At 42.0% G+C, this 26,757-nt stretch overlaps 1 protein-coding gene across 1 annotated transcript in view; it reads left to right on the forward strand.

Moving 5' to 3' along the window:
- Positions 1-13,070: 13,070 nt before the first annotated feature.
- UVRAG (UV radiation resistance associated) overlaps positions 13,071-26,757 on the forward strand; it is a 363,460-nt gene continuing 349,773 nt past the window's right edge. Inside the window, exon 1 of the mRNA XM_004381978.3 lies at positions 13,071-13,373. Within this exon, the coding sequence (XP_004382035.1) occupies positions 13,257-13,373 (117 nt within the window). The 5' untranslated portion in view covers positions 13,071-13,256. The remainder of the gene's footprint in view (positions 13,374-26,757) is intronic.

Consider the following 26,757-nt stretch of genomic DNA (forward strand, 5'->3'; position numbering starts at 1 on the left):
AAAGAATGAGAGATGGTGGTAGAGCAATCTGCAGAGTTCAGTGTTTTGTTTTTTTTTTTCTTCTGAATATTTTGTTTAGTCTCACTTGGGTCTACTTAATACCATTAAAGGGAGTTACGATATACCACTTGTGAACTTTGTTTAAAAACATTGAGATAATGTAGCTGTGTTTAAAATAGAAATCACCCATAGTAATAGGTGTCATTTATTGGGCATTTACAAGAACCAAGAGTTTTACATGCTTTATCCTTTTGCAGGTAACAAGTCTGGTAATAGGACTGCCTCCTTATTTTAATCCGTTCTACACCCAGCTCCCATATTAACCCCTTGTGGTGGGTGTTTTTATTACTCCCACTATTACCCCCATTTTATAGATAAGGAACTGAAGATCAGAGAAGCTGAAGATATGACCCGAGGACAAGCTAGTAAATCACAGGATTTGAGCCCAGTATTCTGACACCAAAGTACATGAGATTTGCTATAATACCTACTTTCATTTCTTTAAATTACCTTTCAGCCTTTTTTTTTTTTTTTTTTTTTTTTTTTGCAGAGTTCAGTTTCTTTAGTGAGTTTTTAGGAGGATAGAGCAGTGAGGAAAAGTGCTGCGGGGTGGGGTTAGAACGGCCAAAAGAGGCTGGATTCTGCAGCCCCAGGCAGTAGTCCTCAGGGTGGAGGATCCTGTCAGAGGACAGGCATTTCCTTTAGGATGGAGAAAAGACTCCTTTTCTGATTAGAGCCTCACCCCCCATTCCAGCCCCAGCCTAAGCATAGCCCTCACCCTAAACTGGTTGTAAACTCAGCCTCTGTCAGGCCAAGCCCTGGCCCAAACCTAGGCCACTCCACAAACGCAGGACATTATTGTCAAGATTCATTAATTTTGTGAATATTGAACTATATCCCCTGATGGCGCAGTAGTTAAGAGCTTGGCTGCTAACCAAAAGGTTGGCAGTTTGAATCTACCAAGCTGCTCCTTGGAAACCCTGCTCTGTCCTATAGGGTCGCTATAAGTCGGAATTGACGGCAACGGGTTTAGTTTTTGGTACTATATCCCCAAGGGAACTCAGCCATCTCTGCCTAAGGAGAACAGTGACCATAACCAAATCCCAGAAGGACCCCCTTGCCCAGGGCAATGTATGTCTAGCAGCATCCTGTCCAGAGCAGAGGCAAGCCCCCCTCTTAAGCTGTGTGTGAGGAACTCCAGGCAGATGCTGTGGCCACTGCCTTGAGTTAGGAGTTATTACCTTTTCTAAAAGGCTCTCCACCTTTAAGCAGTGGGGGTGTGGCTGCAGTCCCAGCCTGAAGATTCTCAATTCCATGGTCCTGCTTGTGGTAGATGGTGCAGGACTGGGCAGTGTTTCCTTCTGTTGTATACAGGGTCGCTATGAGCTGGAACCAACCGAAAGGCACCTAACAACAAAAACTGTGGTTCCCAGATATGGCCACTAGGGAGCACTAAAGGTGGATCTAAGGAGAACTCCACACAGCCAGCTTCCAAAGCTTTCTTTTCACAACATTTTGACATTAATCCAGCTCCTGCCCTGGGCTAGAAACTGTTTTGTTGTTACCTGCCACCCGGACTTATGGCGGCCCCATGTGTTACAGAGTAGAATTGCTCCATAGGGTTTTCTTGGCTGTAATCTTTACAAAAGCAGCTCACCAGGCCTTGGCGAGAAATTGTTGTTGGTTACCGTCGAGTCAATTCCAATTTATGGCGACCCCATGTGTGCAGAGTACAACTGCTCCATAGGGTTTTCAAGGCTGTGACCTTTTGGAAGCAGATTGCCAGGCCTGTCTGCAGAGGTGCCTCTAGGTGCCTTTGAACAGCCAACTTTTTGGCTAGCAGTCAAATGAGTGCTTAACCATTTGTGCCACGCAGGGACTCCTAGGGGTAGGTAATATCACATACCCACGAAAGCTCAGAGCTAGACAGGAATTTTAGAATCATCTAGAGCAACTTCTAATCTCGGAAACTGGCACAGAGAGGCCACGGGACTTGCCTCTCATCACACAGCAAATCAACAAATATTTACAGCATGATTAGCCTTGAGAGGGCATGCAATGAGGGGCTTCCAAACTGAATGTCCCTTATTTTTAGGTGTTTGTAGTATAGTAAGGGAGGAAGAAATGTAAATCACTCATCTTTTTACAATTATTATTGTTGTAAATATATATATAAAACACACATTTGCCAATTCAAGATTTTTCCGGTGAACAATTTAGCGATATCAACTACATTAATTATGTTGTAAAGCTCTCATCTTAAAAGAAAAAAAACCCTTTGCCTCCTCTTATATTCTTACCCAGTCAACAGAACCAGCCATCCAGTCATCATGGATTCCTCCCTCCTCCTGCTCTCCCTACTCCACTACCTGCCTGCTAATGCTACTGAAATCTCTATTTGTGATCAAATAAAATCAAATAATCTTTGTCATCAAGAAATATAACATTATATACATATGTGTGTATATACATGCATACATACGTTTAGGGAACCCTAGTGACACAGTGGTTAAAGCGCTCATCTGCTAACTGAAAGGTCAGTGGTTCGAACCCACCAGCCACTCCACGGGATAAAGACGTGGCAATCTGCTTCTGTAAAGATTTACAGCCTTGGAAATCCTATGGGGCAATTCTACTCTGTCCTACAGGGTTGCTATGAGTCAGAATCGACTCAATGACAATGGGTTAGGGAACCCTGGTGGCACAATGGTTAAGCGCTCGGATGTTAACTGAAAGGTTGGCAGTTTGAACCCACCCAGCAGCTCTACAGGAGAAAGTTCTGGCGATCTGCTCCTGTAAAGATTACAGCTTAGAAAGCCCAATGGGGCAGTTCTACTGTCACATTGGGTCACTATGAGTTGAAATTGGCTCTTTGGCAGCTAGCAACAACATATATATATAAATGTGTGTGTGTGTGTGTGTGTGTTTGGAGCCTGGTGGCGCAATGGTTAAGAGCTCTGCTGCTAACCAAAAGCTCAGAAGTTCGAATCCACCAGCCACTCCTTGGAAACCCTGTGAGGCAGTTCTAGTCAGTCCTGTAGGGTTACTATGAGTCGCAATCAACTTCATGGCAACAGGTTTTGTTTTGTTTTGTTTGGTTTTTTGGTGTATGTATATATGTAAATGAAAAGTGTTCACCCCAGGGCTTGGCCCCATAGTCCCTCACCAGGAAATGGTAGCTGTGATCTTCTTTGTAATTATCATCATCACACCCTTACCATGTTTCCCTGACCTATTGCATTGGGCTCCCTGTTTCCAGGCACCTCTACAGTTCTCTCCATGCAGCAGCCAAGTGGTCTTTTTACTGTTAGCTTGTGGCCACAGCACTCCAATCTCTGCCTCCATCTTCACATCACCTTATTTTATGTCTTAGTCAAATTTCTGGTCTCTCTTTCATAAGGATACTTGTGATGACATTTAGGGCGTACCCAGGATAATCTCCCCATCTCAAGATCCTTAACTTAATCACATCTGCAAAGACCCTTTTTCAAAATAAGGTAACATTCCCAGGTTCCAGGGATTAGGACCTGATGTCTTTGGGGGCCATGATTCAGTCTACTATACCTATCTTAACAATATTAAGTCTTCTAATCCATGAACATGGATGTCTTTCCATTTATTTAGATCTTTAATTCCTTCAATGATATTTTGTAGTTTTCAGTGTGTAAGACTTGTACTTCATTTGTCATATCCTAAAACTTTTATATAACAGTGAATTGCAATTGTTATAGTTAGCTGCTGTCTTACTTATCTAGTGCTGCTGTAACAGAAATACCACAAGTGGGTGGCTTCAACAAACAGAAGTTTATTCTCTCACAGTCTAGAAGTCTTGAAGTCCAAATTCAGGGCATCAGCTCCAGGGAAAGGCTTTCTTTCTATGTTGGCTCTGGAGAAAGATCCTTGTCATCAATCTTCCCCTGGACTAGGAGCTTCTCCGTGCAGGGACTGCGGGTCCAAAGGATGCACTCTTCTCCTGGCACCACTTTCTTGGTGGTATGAGGTCCCTATATCTCTCTGCTTGCTTCTCTCTTTTATATCTCAAAAGAGATTGGCTGAAGACACAATCAGAGCTTGTAGATTGAGTCCTGCCTCATTAACATAACTGCCACTAATCCCATCTCATTAACATCATAGAGACAGGATTTAAAACTCATAGAAAATCACACCAGGTGACAAAATGGTGGACAATCACACAATACTGGGAATCATGGCCTAGCCAAATTGATACACATATTTTTGGGGGACACAATTCAATCCATGACAGCTGCCATTGAGTCTGCCCCAGACTCATGTGGACCCCATGCTGCCAGTCCTGTGCCATCCCCATGATAAGCTGTAGATTGCACATTTTTAACTGCTTAGTCTGAAATTTAGAAACCTGGCTGATGAATAGTGAAAAATTTGTTTTAAAAGTGAGCTCATTAAAAATACAACTTGTTGTGGGGAGGGAGGGAGAGGGGAATTCACTAACTAGACAGTAGACAAGAATCAACTTGGGTGAACGGAAGGACAACACACAATACAGGGGAAGTCAGAAAAATTGGATGAAACCAAAAGCTAAGAAGTTTCCTGAACACAACCAAACACTTCGAGGGACAGAGTAGCTGGGGCTGGCGTCTGGGGACCATGGTTTTGGGGGGACATCTAGGTCAACTGGCATAACAAAGTTTATTAAGAAAATGTTCTTCATCCCACTTTGGTGAGTGGTGTCTGGGATTTTAATAGCTTTCGAGCAGCCATCTAAGATACATCAATTGGTCCGAACCCACCTGGAGCAAAGAAGAATGAAGAACACCAAAGACACAAGGAACGTATTAGCCCAAGAGACAGAAAGGGCCACGTAAACCAGAGACTTCATCAGCCTGAGACCAGAAGAACTAGATGGTGCCCAGCTACCACCAATGACCGCCCTGACAGGGAACACAACGGAGAGTCCCTGACTGAACAGGAGAAAAGTGTGGAACGGAACTTGAACTCACATAAAAAGACCAGACTTAATGGTCTGACTGAGACTGGAGGAACCCCCGAGGCCATAGCCACCAGACGCTATGTTAACCCAGAACAAAAGCCATTCCCGAAGACCGCTCTTCAGACAAAGATTAGACTGGACTATAAAACCTAAAATAATACTTGTGAAGAGTGTGCTTCTTAGTTCAAGCAGATACACAAGACCAAATGGGTGCCTCCTGTCTGGAGGCAGGATCAGAAGGCAGGAAGGGACAGGAACTGGTTGAATGGACAAGGGAAACACGTGGTAGAATGAGGGAGTCTGCTGTCACATTGTAGGGATTGCAGCTAATGTCATATGACAATATGTGTATAAACATTTTGTATGAGAGATTAACTTGAGCTGTAAACTTTCACCTAAAGTACTATATATATACATATATATATATAACTGGTTGGATCCTTTATTACAAATATAAAAGGCAGTTAACACACACCCAAACTTACCATAAGTGCTTCAACCATCCATCACACAACATTATTGGGACTTACTCATCTAATACTTATTATACTATTATGCTAAGAGGAAGACATGCAGCAGCACCAATGCCTTGCCTGGCCTTTAATTGATTTCAGTGCCCTGGATGCTACAAAAATTGTATTTTTTGTACAATTTTATATCAACCGATATGTGCAGCCTGAGTTTTATAAAAGGCTTTTCAATTGCCTCATATGCATGCAAAAGTTGGATAGTGAAAAAGGAAGACAGAAGAATTGATGAGTTCAAACTGTGGTGCTGGCAAAGAATACTGAATATACCGTGGACTGTCAAAAGAGCGAACAAATCAGTCTTAGAAGAAATACAACCAGAATGCTCCTTCGAAGCGAGGATGGTGAGACTTTTGACTCACCTACTTTGGACATGTCATCAGGAAAGACCAATAGCTAGAAAAGGACATCATGTTTGGTAAAGTATAAGGTCAGTGAAAATGACGCAATCCTCAACAAGATGGATTGACACAATAGCTATAACAATTGACTTAAACATATTAATGGTCATGAAGATAGTGCAGGACAGGGCAGCGTTTTGTTCTACATAAGGTTGCCATGAGTCACAACCAACAACAACAACAGTGCGGAGCTACTATCTTCACATTTATAGTCAGTGACATACTGTGAAAACCACTAGACTTGAGGAAGGAGCCCTGGTCTTAGAGGCAGGAGGCCTTGTGTCTTTGTCTCATTTTTTTATAACCTTTGTGTGACCTGAGCAAGCTCACTTCCTCTCTCTGGGGTTGTGCCCATTGAGGGAGGTATGGAGGCACCATGGCATGCAAACATTCACCTACTCAAGCATTTGTCCATTCATTCACTGACTTTATTCATTCACTCAGTCATTTGCTCATTGAAGCTTATGGAGCTTGTCCTCTGTGTCAGGCCCTGTTGGGGATGCTGGCAATTCAGAGAGAAATCAAAAGTAGGCTTTCACAGCAGAGCTGGGGAGGCAAACATATAAACCACTCAGCATATCACTAGGAAGACAGATACATGTGCCAAAGAGGGGCTAGGCAGCCACGGTGGGAGCCCAGAGGAGGTAGCAATTAGTTCAGATCCAGGAAGGCTTTTTGAGGAAGTGGCCTTGAAGGGCTGGGAAAAAGGCAGAAGAAATGCTGCCCAAGGACCTGCCTTTCAGGTCTGTTGGGTGTGTGCAGGCTCTTTGGGGAACTGTTCTTTTTTGTTTTATAATTCTCCCTGGCCTTCTGGAATAGTCTTCCTCTTTTAGTTCTGCCCCTTCAAAGCCATCTCCCTATGGCTGCCTGAATGATTTTTCTAAGTGACTTCCTATTGCCCAGGATCAAGCCCAAGTTCTTCAGCCTAGTAGCCAGGTTCTTCCCATCCAGGCCCTGTCTTCCACTTCCAGCCTCTTTGCCTGTTGCTCTCCACGTAACTTCTATTTCAGCCATGTTAAATTAGCCAGTGGTCCATGCTCCTGCCATGTTATCTGCCTCTGTGCCTTTACTTATATTGTTCCTTCTGTCTAGAACACCCTTTCCCCCCTAGGAAACCTTCCTGGACAACATGCACACTGCAGCAAGCAACTTCCTCTTCTGTGCTTCCATTGTATCTTATAAATCACCTCAATTACTGCACTTACTACTTTGTACTGAAGTAATCTGTGAACTCCTTGCAATCAGGGATTCTGTCTACGCCATTTCTGTAATGTCCAGGCTGGACACCTCGTAAAAGTCTGATGGGTGTTTGAATAACAGGCAAGTAAATGGAAGAGGGTTCTGTTGAAAGGAAAGGGATACATTTAATTCAATTCAGTCTGAGACATCAAAAGACCAACCTGCCCTATCTTGCTCTCATTTCTCCAATGCATTGCCCCACCCTCCCCCTCCAATCTGGAGAATGAGATGGGAGGAGGAGGGGGAGGAGGAGGAGGCAAAATAGATTGGGATAGGTTTGGCTTTTTGGCCTTGCAAAAGGAATGACTAAAATACCCAACATAGTACTACCCATTGACATCGAGTCAATTCTGACTCGTAGCTATAGGACAGGGTAGAACTGCCCCATGGGGTTTCCAAGCAGCCGCTGGTGGATTCAAATTGCCAGTCTTTTGGTTAGCAGTTGAATGCTTAACCACGGTGCCACCAGGGCTCCAACATAGTACCAACTGGCTGTTAAAACACCAGCCATCAGGGAACTAACCCCCTGCCATTACCTATCAAACTCTTTATCATCCTTTAAAGTTTTTATGAAACTGGCTCTGACCTTGCCCATCAGCCCCTGCAGAGTCAGTTGGTCACTGTCTGTGCTACTACTTGACTTTGAACCTCATTCTATCATTGCATATGCCTGTATGTTGTATTTAACTACTTTATAATTCATGCTTCCCAAACTTGGGTACATATTTCTCTGGGGGATACATTCCAAACCAAAACCCATTGCCGTCAAGTCAATTCCAACTCAAAGTGACCCTACAGGACAAAGTAGAACTGCCCCATAGGGTTTCCAAGGCTATAATCTTTACAGAAGCAGACTGCAACATCTTTCTCCCATGAAGTGGCTGGTGAATTCGAACCACTGACCTTCTGGTTAGGAACCAAGCGCTTTAACCACTGAGCCGCTAGAGCTACCTTGGAATGAAATAGAACATATAATAATAATGACAGGTAACACTTATTGAACGGTTACTATGCCAAAGGCACTGTGCTAAGTACTTTATATGACTTATCTTGAATATTTTGCAAACAGCAGGCTACTTCAGTTCTCCCCCAGGCTCCTGGGGCTGGGAGTTTCCTCTCTCCTAGTGCTTGTGGCATGTAGGTGGAGAAGTCTGAGAAGGGTTATTTATCGGATGTTTGAATTTTTAGCTTGGTGCACTATTGAACCTTAGTAAAGACTTGTGGAAAGAATGAATCCTGCTTTCTCTGCTAGAATGTTCTTTCCTCCCTCCCTGACAGGTGAACTCTTATTGATTCTTCAGGAATCAGCCTTTGTTGTTGTTGTTAGGTGGCGTCAAGTCAGTTCTGACTCAAAGTGACCCTATGTACAACAGAAGGAAACACTGCCGAGTCCTATGCCATCCTCACAATCATTGCTGTGTTTGAGCCCATCTGCAGCCACTGTGTCAATCCATCTCATACAGGGTCTTTGTGGTACGATGAATTGCTTTTATATTGCCTTTGTCACCATGGTCTCATAACTCTTACCAAATGACTAGGTGTGAATATGCAAATGAAGTGCTTGTGGCCCACCAAGGGGATTGGATAGCTTGCTAATAATGCAAATAAGGTGCATGGCACATTTGTGGGAGTGGGAGCATGCAAATAATGTGTATGGAAACCCAATAAGGGGATTGGTCAGTTCAGCCATCCTGCTAGGCTTAAAATGAGACTTCCCAGAGGTAGATGGGGGACATCACTACCACCAAGAAGAGACAGGAGTGTAGTGTGTCTTTTGGACCCGGGGTCCCTGCGCTGGGAACCTCCTAGACCCAGGAGATAGCTGTAACACTGGAGACAGCACAAGAAGGCGAGAAGCAGCAGCAAGTGCGGCAGAGAACTGGCAGCAGCAGAACCAGGGGACTGGCAGGAGATGGCGTAGTGGGCTTCCTGGCCCACGGAATGAGAAAGCTGAGCGCCTTTGGGCAGGAAGCATGCTGGTGGAGCAGGATGCCTCCAGACACTTGGCAAGCGAGGCTCGCCAACCCTTCTCTAGGGACCGATCCCTCCTGATAACATGTCCAGAGTACATGAAACTTCATCTCACTCTTCTAGGAGCATTCTGGCTGTACTTCTTCCAAGACAGATTTAATCGTTCTTCTGGCAGTACATGGTATATTCAATATTCTTCACCAACACCATAATTCAAATGCATCAATTCTTTTTTGGCTTTTACATCACCTTGACTGTGAAATGTGACTCCCAGCTATGTTCTCTGGCTCCCACAACCCCATGTTTCCTTCAGACCCAGCACTGAGCACCTGGATAATCACTCTTTATTTACTTATTGATCTCCCCTACAAGTAATTGAGATCTTCTTTAGGGATGGGTCTGGGTCTGATTCCTCATCATGTTCCTATCACATAGCAAAGGGCTTCACACAGAGAAGATCTCCGTGAATATTTGCTGAACGAATGAAGTAATGTTAGCTAGTATCCAGAGCTGACCCCCAAAAGAGGAAGAAGTGATTCTGTGTTCTCTCTCTAGGCTTATTTTCTTAGCTTGTGTAGGGGCTGAATGGTGGCCTCCCCCAAAAGATACGTCTATATCCTAACCCCCAGAGCCTGTGAATGTGATCTTGCTTGGAAAAATGGTCTTTGCAGATGTTAATTATGTTAAGGATCTTGACATGAGATCATTCTGGATGAGTCCTAAATCCAGTGACAACTGTCCTTGTAAGAGACAGCAGAGGAGAAGAAACAGGGAAAGGGGAGAACAGGGCCCTGCACCAACTTCAAGATTGTCGATAGGTTTGAGTTCATTGTTGTGGCTTTGTGTCAGTCCATCTCATTGAGGGTTTCCCTTGTTTTCGCTGATCCTCTACTTTACCGAACACAATGTCTTTTTCTAGTCATTGGTTTTTCCTGCTGATGTGTCCAAAGTAAGCTAGTCAAAGTCTCGCCATCCTCACTTCTAAGGAACGTTCTGATTGTCTTTCTTCTAAGACTGATTTGCTCGTTCTTTTAGCAGTTCACAGTATATTCAATATTCTTCATCAATACTACAGTTGGAACACATCAATTCTTTTTCTCTCTTCCTTTTTCACTATCCAACTTCTGCATGCATATGAAGTGATTGAAAAGACCATGGCTGGGGTCAGGCGCACCTTAGTCATCAAAGTGACATCTTTGCTTTTTAAAATTTTACAGAGGTTTTTTGCAGCAGATTTGCCCAGTTTTAATATATGATAGTATATGCTTATCTTTTATTAAAAATATTTTTGAGTGCAACTATTATATGCCAGGTACTCTGCTGGGCACTTTACATATTAAATGATTTCTTTTATAAGGATCAGCACAAAGCTGGTTCCTATAAGGCAGAGGTTAAAACTGTCTCAAATATCCAACTTTTCCAAATTGCCGTATCACTCTGTCATCTCTAACATCAACTACTCCTCCTCAGTACTCTCCTTCCCATCTTTGGGTTCCGTAATTCACTGCAACATCTCACAGAACTCACAGAGTGTATCAAATAAATGGCTCATGCGGTTGTGGAGGCTGGCAAGTCCCAAATCTTTGGGTCAGGTGTAGGTTTCTCCTGTCTTATGTGGCTGCAGGGCTGACAAACCCAAATCAGCAGGCCAGATGACAGGCTGCTGGCTCACAAGGTTCGGGAAGCTGCTGGCAAATCCTAGAATTGGTGGGTCAGATGGCAGGCTCCTGGCTCAATCTCCAAGAACCAGAGGTCAGATGATGATGCAACACATGCGGGATACAGAGTGAGTGAGAGGACTTTTCTTTTTTTAATTGTTGTGATTTAAGTGAAAGTTTACAACTCAAGTTAGTCTCTCACACAAAAATTTATACATACATTCTTTTGTGACCCTAGTTGCTCTCCCTATACTGTGACAGCACACTCTTCCTTTCCACCCTAGATTTCCCGTGTCCATTCAACCAGCTCCTGACCCTGTGTGCCTTCTCATCTTGCCTCTGGACAGGAGCTGCCCATTTAGTCTCATGTATCTATGTGAGCTAAGAAGCACACTCTTCACGAGTATCATTTTATGTTCCATAGTCCAGTCTAATGCTTGTCTGAAGAGTTGGCCTCGGGAATAGTTTTAGTTTTGGGCTAACAGAGAGCCCGGGGGGGGCCACATCTTCCAGGGTCCCTCCAGTCTCAATCAGACCGTTAAGTCTGGTCTTTTTCCTAGAATTTTAGTCCTGCACCCCACTTTTCTCCTGCTTTGCCAGGGACTCTCTGTCGTGTTCCCTGTCAGGGCAGTCATTGTGGTAGCTGGGCACCATCTAGTTCTTATGGTGAGAGGACTTTTTTTTTTTGAGAAACTCCCCTTACTTGAGCAAGGTGGTGCAAGGATGTGATTTGAGTAAGGCGGTGACTTCAGTCATGCCCTTTAGTAAACGTGTGCCTCAAAATACACCCCACTCTAATCCTATCACATATTTTATGTGTACAACACATACAATACTACCAAATGGAAGATAATCACATCAGATCACAAAATGGAAGACAATTACACAATACTGGGAATCATGGCCTAGCCAAATTGTAACCATCACAGGTTCCATACACTTTATTTGCCTGGTCCCATCCAGTGACTGTGTGGGAGTCACAAAGATTATGGCTAAAAGGGCCATAATTACTTACTTAATCTCCACAGAAACTAGGAAGTGGCAGCCAAGATTCCAACAGTGCCTGATTCCTGTTGTGTCTGACTCTAAAATCTTGTGTTCTTTCTGCTACGTCAGTCCAGGTGGTTGAAAGATCAGTCTAGGAGAAAAAAAAAGACAGATCAATATCGTGCAGAATGACTCAGTATTTTTTTTTTTTTTTTTTTTATCATAGAAGCAATTGCTATAGGAGCTATCATGATGATCAAGAAAGTCTTTACGGAAGAGATGGCATTTGAGCTGGGCCTTCACTTCAACAAAACATTTCATGATTATTTTTTGTTCCAGAAATCAGACACGGTCGTCTTGCTCCAGGAACTCACAGTATATATTTGTGTGTGCTATTAAAAAGAACAATGCAATGCAATCAAGCACAAGGTTTGAGAGAGTTTAGACGAAGGATTTCTGACTGAAGGTCTTAAAGAGGATCAGAGAATGCTTTTGGAGGAAGGGACCTCCTCCCCCCTACCCCCCCCCGGGCTGAGATTTGATGAGTAAACATCAGCCAGAAGGAGAAGAGTAGCAAAGGTTTTCGCGGGATAACATAAACAACCCATCCGCAGAGGTGAAACAGTATCTAGGCACACATTGCAGCTCAGCGTACTAGTTACTGGCGAAGAGGGGGGCGTGGAGTTGTGGGTGGAATTGTTCGTGCAAGAGCTTGTGGTACTGCCCGACAGGTCTCTGGTCTCATTGTATCCTGCGTGGCGGCTCTCTGCTGAACCATAAAGCATTCCTTTTCCATCCCTTATGTTCACGGGAATACCTCGGGAACACCTCGGAACAGCCATCTCAGGCGCCAATCAGGTCTCCACCCTCCACCGGAGGCCCATGACCATGGCAACCAGGTTAGGGCGGAAGTGGCTCAGAAGACTGACTCTCACTAATCAGGTGACTTGCCTGCCTTCTGCACGTGACACCGGAGCCCTGGCTCGCTTTCTACCTAATCAGACCCTGCCCTTCTTCGCTTTACCGACAATTGACAGCGACCTAGAGCAATGGCCCTTACGGCTCCACCGGGAGACCCCGCCCCTTAGTAATGAAAGAACCAATTAGACTGTGAACAGAAGAAGCAAGGCCCCACGTTTCACCCCAGTTTGACAGACGCAATTTAGGCCATCCTCTGGTTCCTCCGCCCCTAGCCCTATCGGCCGGCGATGGACAGACCTTCTGCCCAATAGCACATACCTTGGATGTCGTTGGGGCCCGCCCCTGTAAGAGCTGAACCAATGAACAAGCCAGGTCCCGGCCGGGCTGGTGGGGGTTGCACTGCGGTAATATGGCTCTTCCTTAGCCAGCGGCGGCGGCGGTGGTGGCAAGTGGTGGGATAGAGCGGTCCTGCTTTTCGGGTGGCGGGTTTCTAGGCTGTAGGAGCTCGGCCGATCGTGGCTAGGAGGTGGTGGCGGATGCCGGAGGAGCGCCGGCTCCGCCGCTTGGCGGCCCCTGGGTCAAGATGAGCGGCTCAGCGTCGGTCGGGGGCCCGGTCCCCCCACCACCCCTGGGCCCGGCCGCCGCGCTGCCTCCCGGTTCTGCCGCGCGGGCTTTGCATGTGGAGCTGCCGTCCCAGCAGGTAACCCCGCGAGCTCGCGGCTTTCGGGAGGGACCGGGAGGAGGCTCGATGAGGAGACCCTGTTGGCACCGGTCTGATCTTGTGCCACCGGGAGACCCTGAGAAGTCACCGAGGAGAACTCAGAGGACTGAGAAAGGCTGACAGGAGATCTTATGAGGGTAGGGGATTCAGTGATTGTCGAACCTCTGGGAAATCCGGGTGAGAAGAAATCCCGTTACAGGAGATGGGCTTGGTAAAGAGAACAGTAAGAGACCTTGTGAAACTCTGGGGCCCCGGCCTGAGTCCACCTCTCGCTTTAGAGAGTTGAGGATTCCCTTGCGCAGACCCTCCCCCTTATTGCTCCTGGGAAGGGACCTGGGGAAGCCCTTCTGTCCCTTGGCAGACAGGGAAAGAGCTTTTCCTTTCTCTTCTCACCAGTCACACCGCTTCCTCGCCACCCCCCCGCCCTTAGGAGACTTCAGGTTCCGGCATTTACTTTTAATCTCCCTTTACTATGAAGTACTCTCCTCAGCCTGTAAGAGAAATGTATTTGGGACTTTGGGGTTTTCTTCTTAATTCCCAGACCCCCCAAAGAACGCATCTTAACAATTTAGGGGAATCTTTCCTACTTCACGCCCCCAACTGAAAGTCTGTGGAACGAGGATTTGATGTATATATTCATGTCCTCCCCCCTGTCTTTTAGCAAAGGACTTCAAGGGCTTCTTGGGTCCACATCATAGGGGGATAATAAAGAGGGAGCACTGAGTTTGGGGATCTGATAAAATCCTCTGTATCTCTCACACATGTATGTAGAGTACTTTTTCTACCCTTCTCTCCCGTGCCCTCCCTCTATCCCCGGGAGGACACTTTGAAGGAATATTAGCATTAAAGAAACTTAAAGTACCTTTCACCCTCTCTGTCTTTCTTTTTCCAAGAAGACCTAAGAAAAGCTGTCAGTTATTGAGAGTTCTCTTGCCTGACTGGTGCAAGGTGCTCAGCAGGCATTAGCTCTTTTAATCCACACAACTCTATCAGATAGCTATTTTTATTATCCCCATTTTGTAGTTGAGAAAACTGCGGCTCACAGATGTAAAATCACTTGTCCAAAGCCTTACTGTTAGTAAGTGAATCCAGCGGTCTGACTTTTCAGCCCATGCACGTGGTTGTTTTGCTTGAGTCTTGAGCAACCTTTTCTCTGCTACCTTCACACAGGACAAGAAGTTTCCTTCAAACTTGCCTTCCTTCTTTAAATCCTGGCCTGTGGTACTTAGGAAAGGATTCATAAAGAAGAAAGCAGAGGTTGGGGGAGGGGGTGGGTGAGAAAGGGGATAGATTTGAATTCAGGAAAGTGAGGGGCGGGGGAAGGGAAGAGAAGATTTGGAGGTTACAGCCCCAGTGCTGGCCATTGAATTGTTATGTGCCCTGGCGTCAATTTTTGACTCGTAGTTGACCCCATATGACAGTAGAACTGCCCCACAGGTTTTCTTGGCTGTAATCTCTACAGGAGCAGATTGCTGGGTCTTTCTCGGCACCACTGGGTGGGTTTGAACCGCCAACCTTTTGGTTAGCAGCTGAGCGCTTAACTATTGTGCCACCAGGGCTCCTGACCATCGAGTAGTGTGGCTGAATTGTTTGCAGAAGCAAGGCTTTTTGTTACTTGGGAGGCAGAATAGGATGTAAAAGACTGGAACAGCATGTGTCCTGGCCATGTGGCGCTGTTGGGAAGGAAATTTGCGGAGATTATTAGGAGTTTGAGGGTAGTGAGGTTTAGATTGTATTGTGAGGTGCTGGAAGAGGGTAAAATTGTAGTTGGGGAGACTTGTCTCTGGAATGGGCATTAATGTGCACTTTCCTATATGTGGGGAGGTAGATTGTGAGTGTGGATCCTGGGAGAGGCACTGGGAGAAGTCTTAAGGAGTTGAGGGCCAAGGAGTTGAGTTTGGGGGAGCTTTTAAAAAATGTGGAATTTGGAAAGGGAAAGCATCATTTATTTCATAGAACATTTTCTCTGAAAACAATTTACACTTTAACGTTGGGGGAAATAATCCAAATAAGCTGTCCATGGAATAAATTCCACTGCATTTGTTAGTGTTTGTCAAATTTTTGGATTGTTGCCGAGGGATATATAGTGGCTTAAGTGTACGGCTGAATGCTGTGTTAGTGCTGAGTGTGGTATTTATAGCTTTCTGGGGGTGTCATCCTTCTTGAATTCTTGGAAGGCAGCCCATGTAACAAAATACTTTTACTTTTTCAATTGACATTATTTTAACTTTGTATGTCAAAATGCCCAGGTTTTTAGCATATAAATATGTAACATTTAAAAAAGTGAACACTTTCTGTGGAAGCGTTATCTGAGTATAGTCAAATGCACAGATCACTAGTATACAGTTTGGATAATTGTTCCAAAGTGAACATGCTTATGTAACTACTACCCAGATTAAGAAATACAGAATTCTTAGCATCCCAGAAGTCCCCATTATGCCCCCTTCCAGCTTTACCTCTCCTTTCTCTCCAAAAGTAAACACATTTCTAACACAAGAGATCAGTTTTTGCCTGTTCTTGAAGTTTCTATACGTGGAATCATGCAAGATGTATACTTTTGTGTCTGATTTCTTTTGCTCAGCATTGTGAAAGTTATAGTTTGTGTGTGTGTGCATAAAGTTTTTTTCTTCTAGCATTAATTCATTGTCCTTTTCTGCTTATGGCTTTTGTTAGATTTTAAAGGTTTAGTTAAATTGGAAAACCAATTAGTTAACTTTCTTTTAAATAAGATTTTGAAAAGGTGTCATTTCAGCAGATCACCATGTTGGTTGGCAAGATGTCGATATTTCTAAACAAATCAACTCTGTTGATTCAGGATTTCTGGGATAAAGTTGGTCATCTCAAAGCATAGACTCAGTGGTCCCCAGCCTACTTTTAAGGAGGGTTTCTCAAGCTCAGTACTATTGACATTTTAGACTGGAGAATTCTTTGTTTGGAAGGGGAGACGCTGTAGTAAGTATTGTAAGATGTTAAGCTGAATCCTTACCTTCTACCCAGTAGATTCCAGCAGCACCCTCACCCCCCTCCAGTCCTGACAGTGAGAAATGTTTCTAGACATTGCCAGTTGTCCCTTAGGGAACAAAATTGTCCCTGGTTTGGAATCCCTGTTCTAAGGTACATTTTCATTTTAGGATAGAGAGCATCCCTGCTATTAAACAACATCAACAAAATAACCCATACTGTTGCCTTCAAGTCAGCTCTGACTCATAGCGACCCTGTAGGACAGAGTAGAACTGCCCTGTAGAGTTTCCAAGGAGCAACTGATAGATTTGAACTGCTGACCTTTTGATTAGCAGCCATAGCTCTTAACCACTGCACCACCAGGGCTCCTTCCTGCTGTTATCCACTTGTTTTTTCCAATCCCTCTAGGTCCTCTTGGTTCTAAAAGTGGCTGCAGTGTTTAAGATATTAATTTAACATATAGCATATTAATTCCGAAAGTATTGGAGTTCCCACACCTGTCTTCAGAAAAAAGCCTTAGTTTGTTTGTGATCATACAAAACAAAACTTAAATTTTGTTTGTGTTCAAAGAAAGCGCACAAAACTACTTACAAGACGTAATTAGTTTTTGTCTTATTTTAATCGGCTCATTAAAAAAAAAATTAATTAAGACTGCATAATTGTTGAACCTTTACATGTGTGGGAGCCCTAGTGGCACAGTGGTTAAGAGCTCGGCCGCTAACCGGAAGGTCGGGAGTTCGAATCCACCAGCTGCTCCTTGGAAACCCTACAGGGCAGTTCTGCTCTGTTTTATAGGGTCTCTATGAGTCAGAATCAACTCAACGGCTCGGGGTTATATGTGTGAGTGCTGACTGTAGTCCATTTCAGCTATTGTAACTGTGTCAGATGGGGCTACTACTTAATCTTTGCCTTCTTTTGTTTCTGTATAATCTTACTTTAAGCATGAACTAGTTACTAACACATTTGGAAGACTTTTTGTTTTTTAATTTTTGGTTGAGGTTTGTAACTAACTAGTGAATATAGGCTTATCTGAAGAATTTCATTCACACTCATAGATTTAGTAGTCTTGAAAAAATAATTTGTTTTGTGTGGTAGAGGCATTTAATATGTCCTTAAAAGCTTTATTGAGAGCATTTCTTTCCTCCCCAAAGGCTTCCTTGACTGGGTATAACCTAACTACATTTCTCAGATACTTGGAGCTTGAGAGGCTTTTCAGTGATTGTTCAGTTACCCTTTTGGGGGAGTCACAGATTCCTTTAGAAAACTCACTTAAATACGTATACATACACAATTTTATGTACAGATTTCATTGTTCTGAAGTATAAGTGGATTTCGACTCATGGCGACCCCATATGTGCAGAGTAGAACTACTCCATAGGATTTTCAAGGCTCTGACCTTTTGGAAACAGATCGCCAGGCCTATCTCCTGAGGTGCCTCTGGGTGGGTTTCAACCGCCAGCCTTTTGGCTAGTAGTCGAGCGCTTATCTGGTTGTGACTCTCAGGGACTCCTAACCTGGTTTAGTTCCTCCCTTTAAAAAAAGATTAAAGTTTGCAATTTTTTGTTTTTTGGTTTATTGGACAGCAAGTATATATACACGTACCACGTTTTACATAATAATGCTGACTTACGTTTATTTAACTAGCCCTTTATTGATGGACTTTTGGACCATTTCCAGTTTTTCTCTACTACATTGTTGCAGTAAAACCCATATACAGGTATCTTCGTATTCTTGTATTAATATTTCTGTAGGATAAATTTTGAGCAGTGGATCACTCAGTCAAAGAATACTTTTTTTTTCTTTTTTTTACTTTAAAAGATATTGCCAAAGTATTTCCCAAAAAGGACGTGCCTATTTACACTCTTACCACAAATTATAACAGGGTCTTTTTTGTGGATTTTTAATTTTACATGTGTTTAAATATTAGTTATATTTCAGTAGCTTCGTTTAGTATATAGCAGATACTATTGCAAAGTACATGATCTCATTTATCCTTATATAACCCTGTAGCTTTGAATTCTTTGTATAGGTTTATTTAATATTTTTATTTTTTCCGTTGTGAATTGCTTGTTTATGTCCTTGGTGTTAACTTTCTGATCATTTGCTCATGTTTTTCATTGATTTAAGAGCATTCTTCCTTGTCCTTTTTCCTGGAAGGAAATGGGCTATATTAGGGCTACTAGCGTTTGTTTCCTTTGAATTTTTTTTTTTTTATAGATTTTTTAGAAATAGATTTACAGAAAAATTGAGAAAGTTCAGAATGTTCCCATATACCCCATACTCAGTTTCACCTATTTTTAACATTTTCCATTAGTATGGGTCATTTGTTATAATTAATGAACCAATATTGATACATTATTATTCACTGAAGTCTATAGTTTATTTAGATTTCGTTTTTTAAAATTTTATTGTGTTTTACGTAAAAGTTTACAGCGCATATTAGTTTCTCATTCAAAAATTTATACATATTTCTTTAGTTTTTACCTAATGTCCTTTTTCTGTTCCAGGATCCCATTCAGAATCCCACATTATATTTAGTTGTTGTGTCTCCTTAGGCTCCTCTTGGCTATGATAGTTTCTCAGACTTCCCTTGTTTTTGATAACCTTGACAGTTTTGAGTACTGGTTGGGTATTTTGTAGGATATGCCTCTGTTGAAATTTGACTGATGTTTTACCTCATGATTTGATTGGGGTCATGGGTTTTTGGGGAGGAAGACCACAGAGGTAAAGTGTCATTTTCATCACATCTAGTGTACATACTATATTAACATGACTTATCACTGTTGATGTTAACCTCCATCACGTGCTGAGGTAGCGTTTGTCAGGTTTCTCCACTGTAAAGTTACTCTTTCCCCTCGCACCTTCCTTTGGAAGGAAGTCACTATGTGCAGCCCACACTTAAGTAGTGGGAATTTATGCTCCCCCTCCTTGAGAGTGGATTATCTTCATAAATTGTTTGGAATTCTTCTGCATGGGAGATTTATATTATTAACACTTCCTTTTACAGATGAGAAATCTAAGGCCTAGGTAACTTTCTCAAAGTCACACAGAGTGTCAACACAGGGACTGCATCCGTCTTTGATTCTTAGTTGCTGTAAGCATCCACTCTGCAGGATTCTAGACCATCATGCTTTATACTTTTTCATTTCCAACAGTGCTGCACCCACCCCTGTGCTGCTTGTATAGTGGAAGCTCAGTATATTTTCATTTTTTGATTCTATTTGTATATAGGGCTTTCCTTTGAAGAGTATACAACTTAAAGAAATGAGGAAGTGAGATTGAAACACATACAAGAAAAAAAATTATTGAAGCTCAAAAGCAGATATAAAGTTTAACGATATCTAGCCATACATATGATATATATGCATGTATGAGAATACATATATATGTATATATATACACATGTGTATATATGAACCTGTACGTGTTTATGTTTATTTAGATACCTTATCTGATCTAATCTAATCTGATCATATTTCCATTGTTTTTAAAAAAATTTGTTTTGCTAGTAAGACCACTGAAGACAGAGAAAGCTGTATTTTATTGGGAACATACGCGCCATGCAGCGCAGTACCGTGTTATGTACATTTATTTGTCAGCAGATATTTATTGAGCCCTTTCCTTGTGACTCAGAGAAAAAAATATACTGTATACTTTTGTATTATAAAAGAATATGATGGCAGTTTTTGAGCTGCTTCAGCTCTTATAAACACAACTATATGAGAAAGCTTCACAAACTTAAAAGAGGCATCGGCATCCTGAAATCATTATTTTTATGTGACAAAATGCCATCGGTAATTTAAGAAAGACTTGTTGTTTCTTTTTCCTGGAAAATGTTTAGTTTTTCCTTTGAAAGGATAAGCTAGGTTCTTATTTAGTTTTTACTTTAAAATTTCTGTACGAAGTCACCGTTCTTAACTTTGTGGCAGAAAATTTGGAAGTGAAACTGACTGGAAATAGAGCAAGAGCAGAATTGAAACTATTAAGTTGGGCCTGAAGTGTGTGGAAAGTGAAAAAATTATTCATAATTTCCAAATGTGTATTTTTGATAATCTGTGTATTTTTACCTGTCGGGTATATTGCTACTGGAGGAGAAAAAAGAAATATTTGTCATTTTTAATGTACTGGGTGGGTGTGTTGAGAACTTGTTGCTTAAACTTATCTCTGTGCTTTTATACTTTATCCTTATAGCTCTGGGGGATTTTAGGTTAGAATTAAAATCGGGGAAAAGGTGGTATTTTAAACTTTCCAAGCACTCATACTGTCCCACTTAGGTGTCCCCCACCCCCCACATCTTTTTTGTGGTGTTAATTAGAGTGAAATTCTGGAATGTCCCTCTGGATTTTCCTGTTTTGTTCCTGGGTACTTACCATGCCTATCATTTTTAAAGTATTGTACTTAAGAACTGCAAGATTTTCTATCTCTTTAATTTTCTGGAACAGTATCCATCTTGTGATTGTGGGTTTTTTGGTGGCAGGAATTTTATTCTGTTTAGTATTTGGCGCTAATTGCTATAGACTCTATTTAGCAGTAATGTTATTAAACGTTTTACTTATTCTTTGCAAACACTGTTGTAAAGCCTGTTTATTGGCAAGAGGCTGAGACAGATAATGCTCAAGTTGACCATTAGGTTCTGCATTTAGGAGTCTCAATTTATTTGTTAGTCCATTGAAATATCTGTCATTTTTTTCCCACGGTGTTTTTTAGAATGATATAAAAGTAAAAGTGGAAATCAGACTTTTATGATTCTATTTTCCCAGGAAACACTTGGTGATGTTTGACATGACTGTACTATGTGTGACTAAGGCTTTAATTTTGAACTATAAGTAATTTCTGCATGTGAATGTGTCCGTGATAGCCTGTGTTAAAAATTAATTTTAAGTCCAGAAGTAGAAGAAACTGAGTCAGCCATTTATTTATTCAACAGATATTTATAAAGTACCTTCTTCTCTGAACTGTGTTAGGCACAGGATTAGAAACTATAGTCTTGTTTCCGCTAATTTACCTACGCCTTTCAGAGGATATGAATCGTTTCCTTCCACAATTCCAGTCGTGCTTTTCATGAGAGCTAATATAGGAAAACTAAACTTTTTTTTTTTCATACAAAATGAAAATAGCTTTATTTAGGCATATGAAAAAACCATGTTTTTCAACTTTGTCTACCTTAATGAATAGAAGAATGTCATAGAGAAAATTGATACAACTTTCATGCAGTAAAATGTTAATATCTAGGTGTTTATGAGAAGCACCAGCTTGAAGAAAGCTTTCTAATTTTCAGAAAATAGATCAGAAAGCAAGGCAGTCTGTAGACTGTGGGTGCTCATTATAGGCATAGGATATTTTATAGGCCTGTGCTTATTACTGGATAGAGTTGGTCAGGCTTGATTTCATGATTTGACTTAATGGACTTTATTCTGCATGGAAGTGGTTAATGTTAACATCAAAATAAAGAGCAGCTGTCCAGATGTTCTGAAGTGAGTGGTTGACCATTGAGAATTCATACATTTTTATCAAGACATCAGTGTGATTATTTGGTAGAAAACACTATAAAATTGCAGCATTTCTTAATTGCAGATTAGCTGCATTTTTTATATTATGCCAACTCAACTGTTTGAAAACGATAAGGACCAGTGTAACTGAAGGACTTCCTTAACTATGACCTATTTTGTTTGGCTTCTTAAAGTTCATTTTAGTAACTCCTCATTTATTCAGCATTCCACAAATATGAGCGCTTATGAATGCCAGGAATCGTCTAGGTACTGGATATAAAACAGCAGTTAAGGTACAGCCCCTGACCTCATGGACTTTACTTTCTAGTGGGTGAGATAGACCAGGAGTTAGCAAACTTTTTCTGTAAAGGGCCAAAACCAAACCCATTGCTGTCAAGTCGATTCTGACTCATTGAAACCCAATAGGACAGAGTAGAATTGCCCCATAGGGTTCCAAGGCTGTCAGTCTTTATGGAAGCAGACTGTCACATCTTTCTCCCGCAGAGCGGCTGGTGGATTCCAACCTCCGACTTTTGGTTAGCAGCTGAGTGCTTTAAGGACTGTGCCACGAGCGCTCCTCTGTAAAGGGCTGGATAGTAAATGTTTTCAGGCTCTGTAGGCCCTATGGTCTGTCGCAGCTACTCAGCTCTGCTGTTGTAGTGAGAAAGCAGCCCTAGACAGTGTGTAAATGATGAGAGTGGCTGTACTCCAGTAATATTTTATTTATGGACACTGAAGTTTGCATGTTATACAATTTTCATATGCCATAAAATATTATTTTTCTTTTTACCAACCATTTAAACATGCAAAACCCTTTTTTTGCTCACAGGCTGTACAAAAATTGGCAGTGGGGCTATCTTTGGCCCACGGGCTGTAGTTTGCTGACCCCTGATAGACGGTAAACAAGAAAAAAATAATATACATCCCAGTAGTGGTGAGTGCTGTGAAAAAAAAGTTTAATTATATAGACCAGATAGTCTTCCAAGAAATTTTGATTTCTGAGGCTGATTAATAGGTGTTATTTGGCTGCAGAGACCTCTTGGAAAAGTTTAGGAAACCCCAGGTTAGATAAAATGAAACAAATTTTCTCTGTTTTTACAGGCCAGCTCAGCCTTTTATATGCATGGCTGGGGTGGGGATAAGGGTTGGGATTAGGATCGGGTGTTAATGTGAAGTATTTCCCACATTTATTAGCTTACAGAATTCCTTTTCCATGGAGCACCTCTTGGGACTAGCTTTTCATAGATCCCTCTTTGGGAAGCAGGAAGCTACCTACCATAACCAACCATCCATAAAGTAAGCAAGAAAGGCTTGTAAGCTTTGAAAATGCCACAAAATCCTGTAAAATATATGTACTTAAACTCACAGGATGTCTCCCAGGCTTTTACTTAGAGCTTTCTTATTCCTTAATTTTAGAAATTATTCCAACAAATTTAGTTATCAGGTTTTTCAAGTCCCGGCAGATTAGAAGCAAGTAACTAGAAGAAGGGGGGAAAGGGACTACAGGCAGACATGCTGACAGTTCTGATAACCTAAGTAGTAAGAGACAGAAACATTTTCAAAAGCAGCTGGAGTTTCTTACGGGATAGGCTTTTTAACTCAATAATTCCTGATGGCATCATCATGTGATATAGTACAGATAATAATTGTTGTTCACTATTATTACTTTGAATTTTCAAGAAAAGATTAAATTATCACTATCTTCGTTAATAAGGTAGTAAAATACATGGTGCATTTTAGAAAAGTTATATAAAAAACAAAGATAAATTATTACTTAGAAATAAACTTAAGATCCCTTAAAAAACTCAAAATCTAATGAATTGGTATTAAATTCCTGCTGTGTTCCAGATACTGTACTACACTCTGCTGTACTTCTTTCTTCAACTTTTATTATTGTTGGAATACCAGAATATCTTTGAATATGGTTTTACAGTTTCTCAAAAGCAAATAGTTATTTCTTGAATATGGTATGGTAGAAAGACTTGTAAGACTGGTAACTAAGGTAACTTCGGGAAAATCACTTTGTGATTTTCTTCAGGTTCTTGTACTGTGAGAAGATTGTGTCTCTTTGCACATTTTAACCTCTTTATGCCTGTATTTCCTCCGCTGTCAAATGCCTTATTTTGTCCCCAATTTTTTCATTTTACAAATATTATGTTCAAGTCTATCTTACAGAATCATTCATTCAACAATTTTTTTTTTCTACCATGCATATGACAGGATATGGATTCTGGAGCCTGACTGCTTAGGTTAAAATCTTGGCCCCCACCATTTCCTAGCTGGGCTGTCTGGAAGTAACTTGACCTCCCTATACCTCAGGGAGACTCAGGTACAATAGGTATAATAATAGTACCTACCCTGTAGGGTTGTTGAGAGGATTAAACGAGTCATAAATTGCCTACAAAGGTGCTTGGCACATAGTAAATGCTCAAGAAATGTTAGCTGTTGCTTCTATTACTACTATGACTGCTACTGTTACTATTGTTGTTACTATCTGCCAGGCACTGAAGATGGATAATAAATAAGGCACAGTCCTTGCCCTGGATGAATTCACAATCTAATGGTTAAGGCAAACATATCAGCAGACCATTTTAGTGTAATAATAAGTGTTGTCTTGAACAAAATACTGAGATAGGGAAGGGGGGAAGGACATTCTTACAGAGGGACTAGCTTGAGCAAAAAGGTAAGGAGGGGTAAAAGGGACTGGCAGGCTGTTAAGCAAGGCCAGAGTTTAAGGAGTTTGGAGGCAGATGGTGGAAACAGATGTGTTGGAGAGGAAGTAGTTTGGGATTTGGTTATAAAGGGCATTCTGTGTCATGGATTTGGACATTATCTTGTATGGAGAGGGGATGACAGTCTTCGTGTGTATTTTTTTGAAATAATTTTAGCTTACAGGAAAACTGTAAAAATAAGAATAGCTCAAGAACACATGTAGAGTAAGTGGCAAAATGGCACGCTAGGCAGAAGCACCACGCCGTCCCTCCACAGCAAAGATCCGAAAAACTAAGCCAAACAGAGAAAACAACAATCCTGAAACTCTAAAACAGCAAATGAAGAGATAAAGAACTCAGCACAGCACCAAATGGAGTGAGAAAACTGGCAGAGAATGGAGAGCAAGGACAGAGTCATGCAGAGGTCCCCTATCAGCTAACGCAGCGTGGATCCGCCATCTTGGACTCCTGTCAGACCAGCAAACGGTGTACGAGAAAGCAGCTTCACAGAGCTTCCAGCGGGAGACAAAACAACCGGTAATTTGCGATATTCGCTTTCCCACCCCCGACCCTTCTTCACCCCCACTTGGCCATCTCTGCTACCAACGGCCACTTCTCTTCTCCGGGAAGCACCTGCTGCTTGGATTCCACCCACCTGAACGGGCTGGCTCTCTGAGTGCCATTTGTTGGCTGCTGGTGTTGCTTTTTTCCACTTCTTTTGATTTCTTCCTTACCTCTCACCACCTCCCCCTCCTTTCGCTCAAATACCTGGCTACGAGCGCCATCTTTGCTTCTTCCTGAGGGGCTGTGGAGCTCCGTTCGAGTGTGGAGCTGCTTCCTGCTGTGCTGGTGGGATCCCGGGGCTTTTCTTTGTTTGTTTTGAATTGTATGTTTGTTTTCTTTTCCTTTTCTTCAGTTGGGAGCCCGTTCTGGCCAGGTGGTGCTGTGTGGCTTGGAACCTACCCCCTCGGCTTGCACAGACGTGCAGAGGGATCCCTGAGGGCGTTTCTTTTTTCGTTTTTTTTTTTTTTAATTTTTTCTATTTTTCTGGGGGCTTTTCTTGTCCTTTTTTTTTTTTTTAATTTTAAATTTGTTTTTTTTTTTTCCCCTCTTTTTCCCTTTTTTGTCTTTCTTCATTACTCAGTTTCTCGTCTCTCTATATCTTTCTTCTCTTTCTGTTCCCTGAACACCTGGCGTTGTATACCTCTACGCCTTCTAGCCAGGCTATACTGCAACACCTGAGAACAACTTCCCCAGACCTCATAGCCGCACCAGTGGGATCCCTGGGAACTTTGCTCTTCTTTTCCCTTCCGATTTTTATTTATTCATTCTTTTCTTTTCTTTTTTTTTCTTCCTCTTTCCCTTTTTGTTTTTCTCCACTTCATAGTCTCGCATCTCTCCACTCCAACGGCAAGCTCCCCTAGCATTCTTTTTTGTTTGTTTGTATGTTTTTGGCTCCTGTTCCTCTCTCCTCTTTTCCATATCCATCTTAGCTCCACACATAACAATCTCCCTGCTACATCCTGCCTACCAGCACCGTGCGCTTAACATCATACCACCAAGCAGCACAGGCACGGCCTACTAAACCTGCCCTGCACTGATTACCGAACCGCCCTGGTGGCTGTAGTAAGTGCCACAAACAACCCATCTCAGTAACTCCTCTTCAGCTACACCTGCCCTGCCATACCATATCTGAGTGACTGACCCTGCCAATTGGAGAAGGAGGCAAAAAGTATTGTGCCCACAGATGAGCAAACAACAAAGAACACACAGCCTGCCTGCTCAGACATAGCCAAATTTTTTAAAAAAGGGACGAAACAAATAAATCTACAATCAATAAATGAGAAAAGTAACTACTGAATGCCCTGGAGACAGCAGACAATATCCAAACATTTACAAACACAGGACAGGATGGTTCCAGTAGGCGTCCAAAATAAAACACCAGACGATTTTCCAGTGGAAGAAAAGGCACTAGAACTACCTGATAGGGAATTCAAATCTCTAATACTCAGAATTCTCCAAGAGCTGAAGCAAAAGGCAGAAAAAATGAGGAAAAAATAGACAAATTCATGGAAAATACAGACAGAAAATTGGAAGAATTCAGGAAAATAATGCAGGAACAAAATGCAAAAATAAATTCACAACTAGAAGTTATACAAAAACAACAATTAGAAATCCAAAAGATAAACAACAAGATTTCAG

The sequence above is a fragment of the Trichechus manatus genome, unplaced genomic scaffold (assembly GCF_000243295.1).
Source record: "Trichechus manatus latirostris isolate Lorelei unplaced genomic scaffold, TriManLat1.0 scaffold00088, whole genome shotgun sequence".
Lineage (NCBI taxonomy): Eukaryota > Metazoa > Chordata > Mammalia > Sirenia > Trichechidae > Trichechus > Trichechus manatus.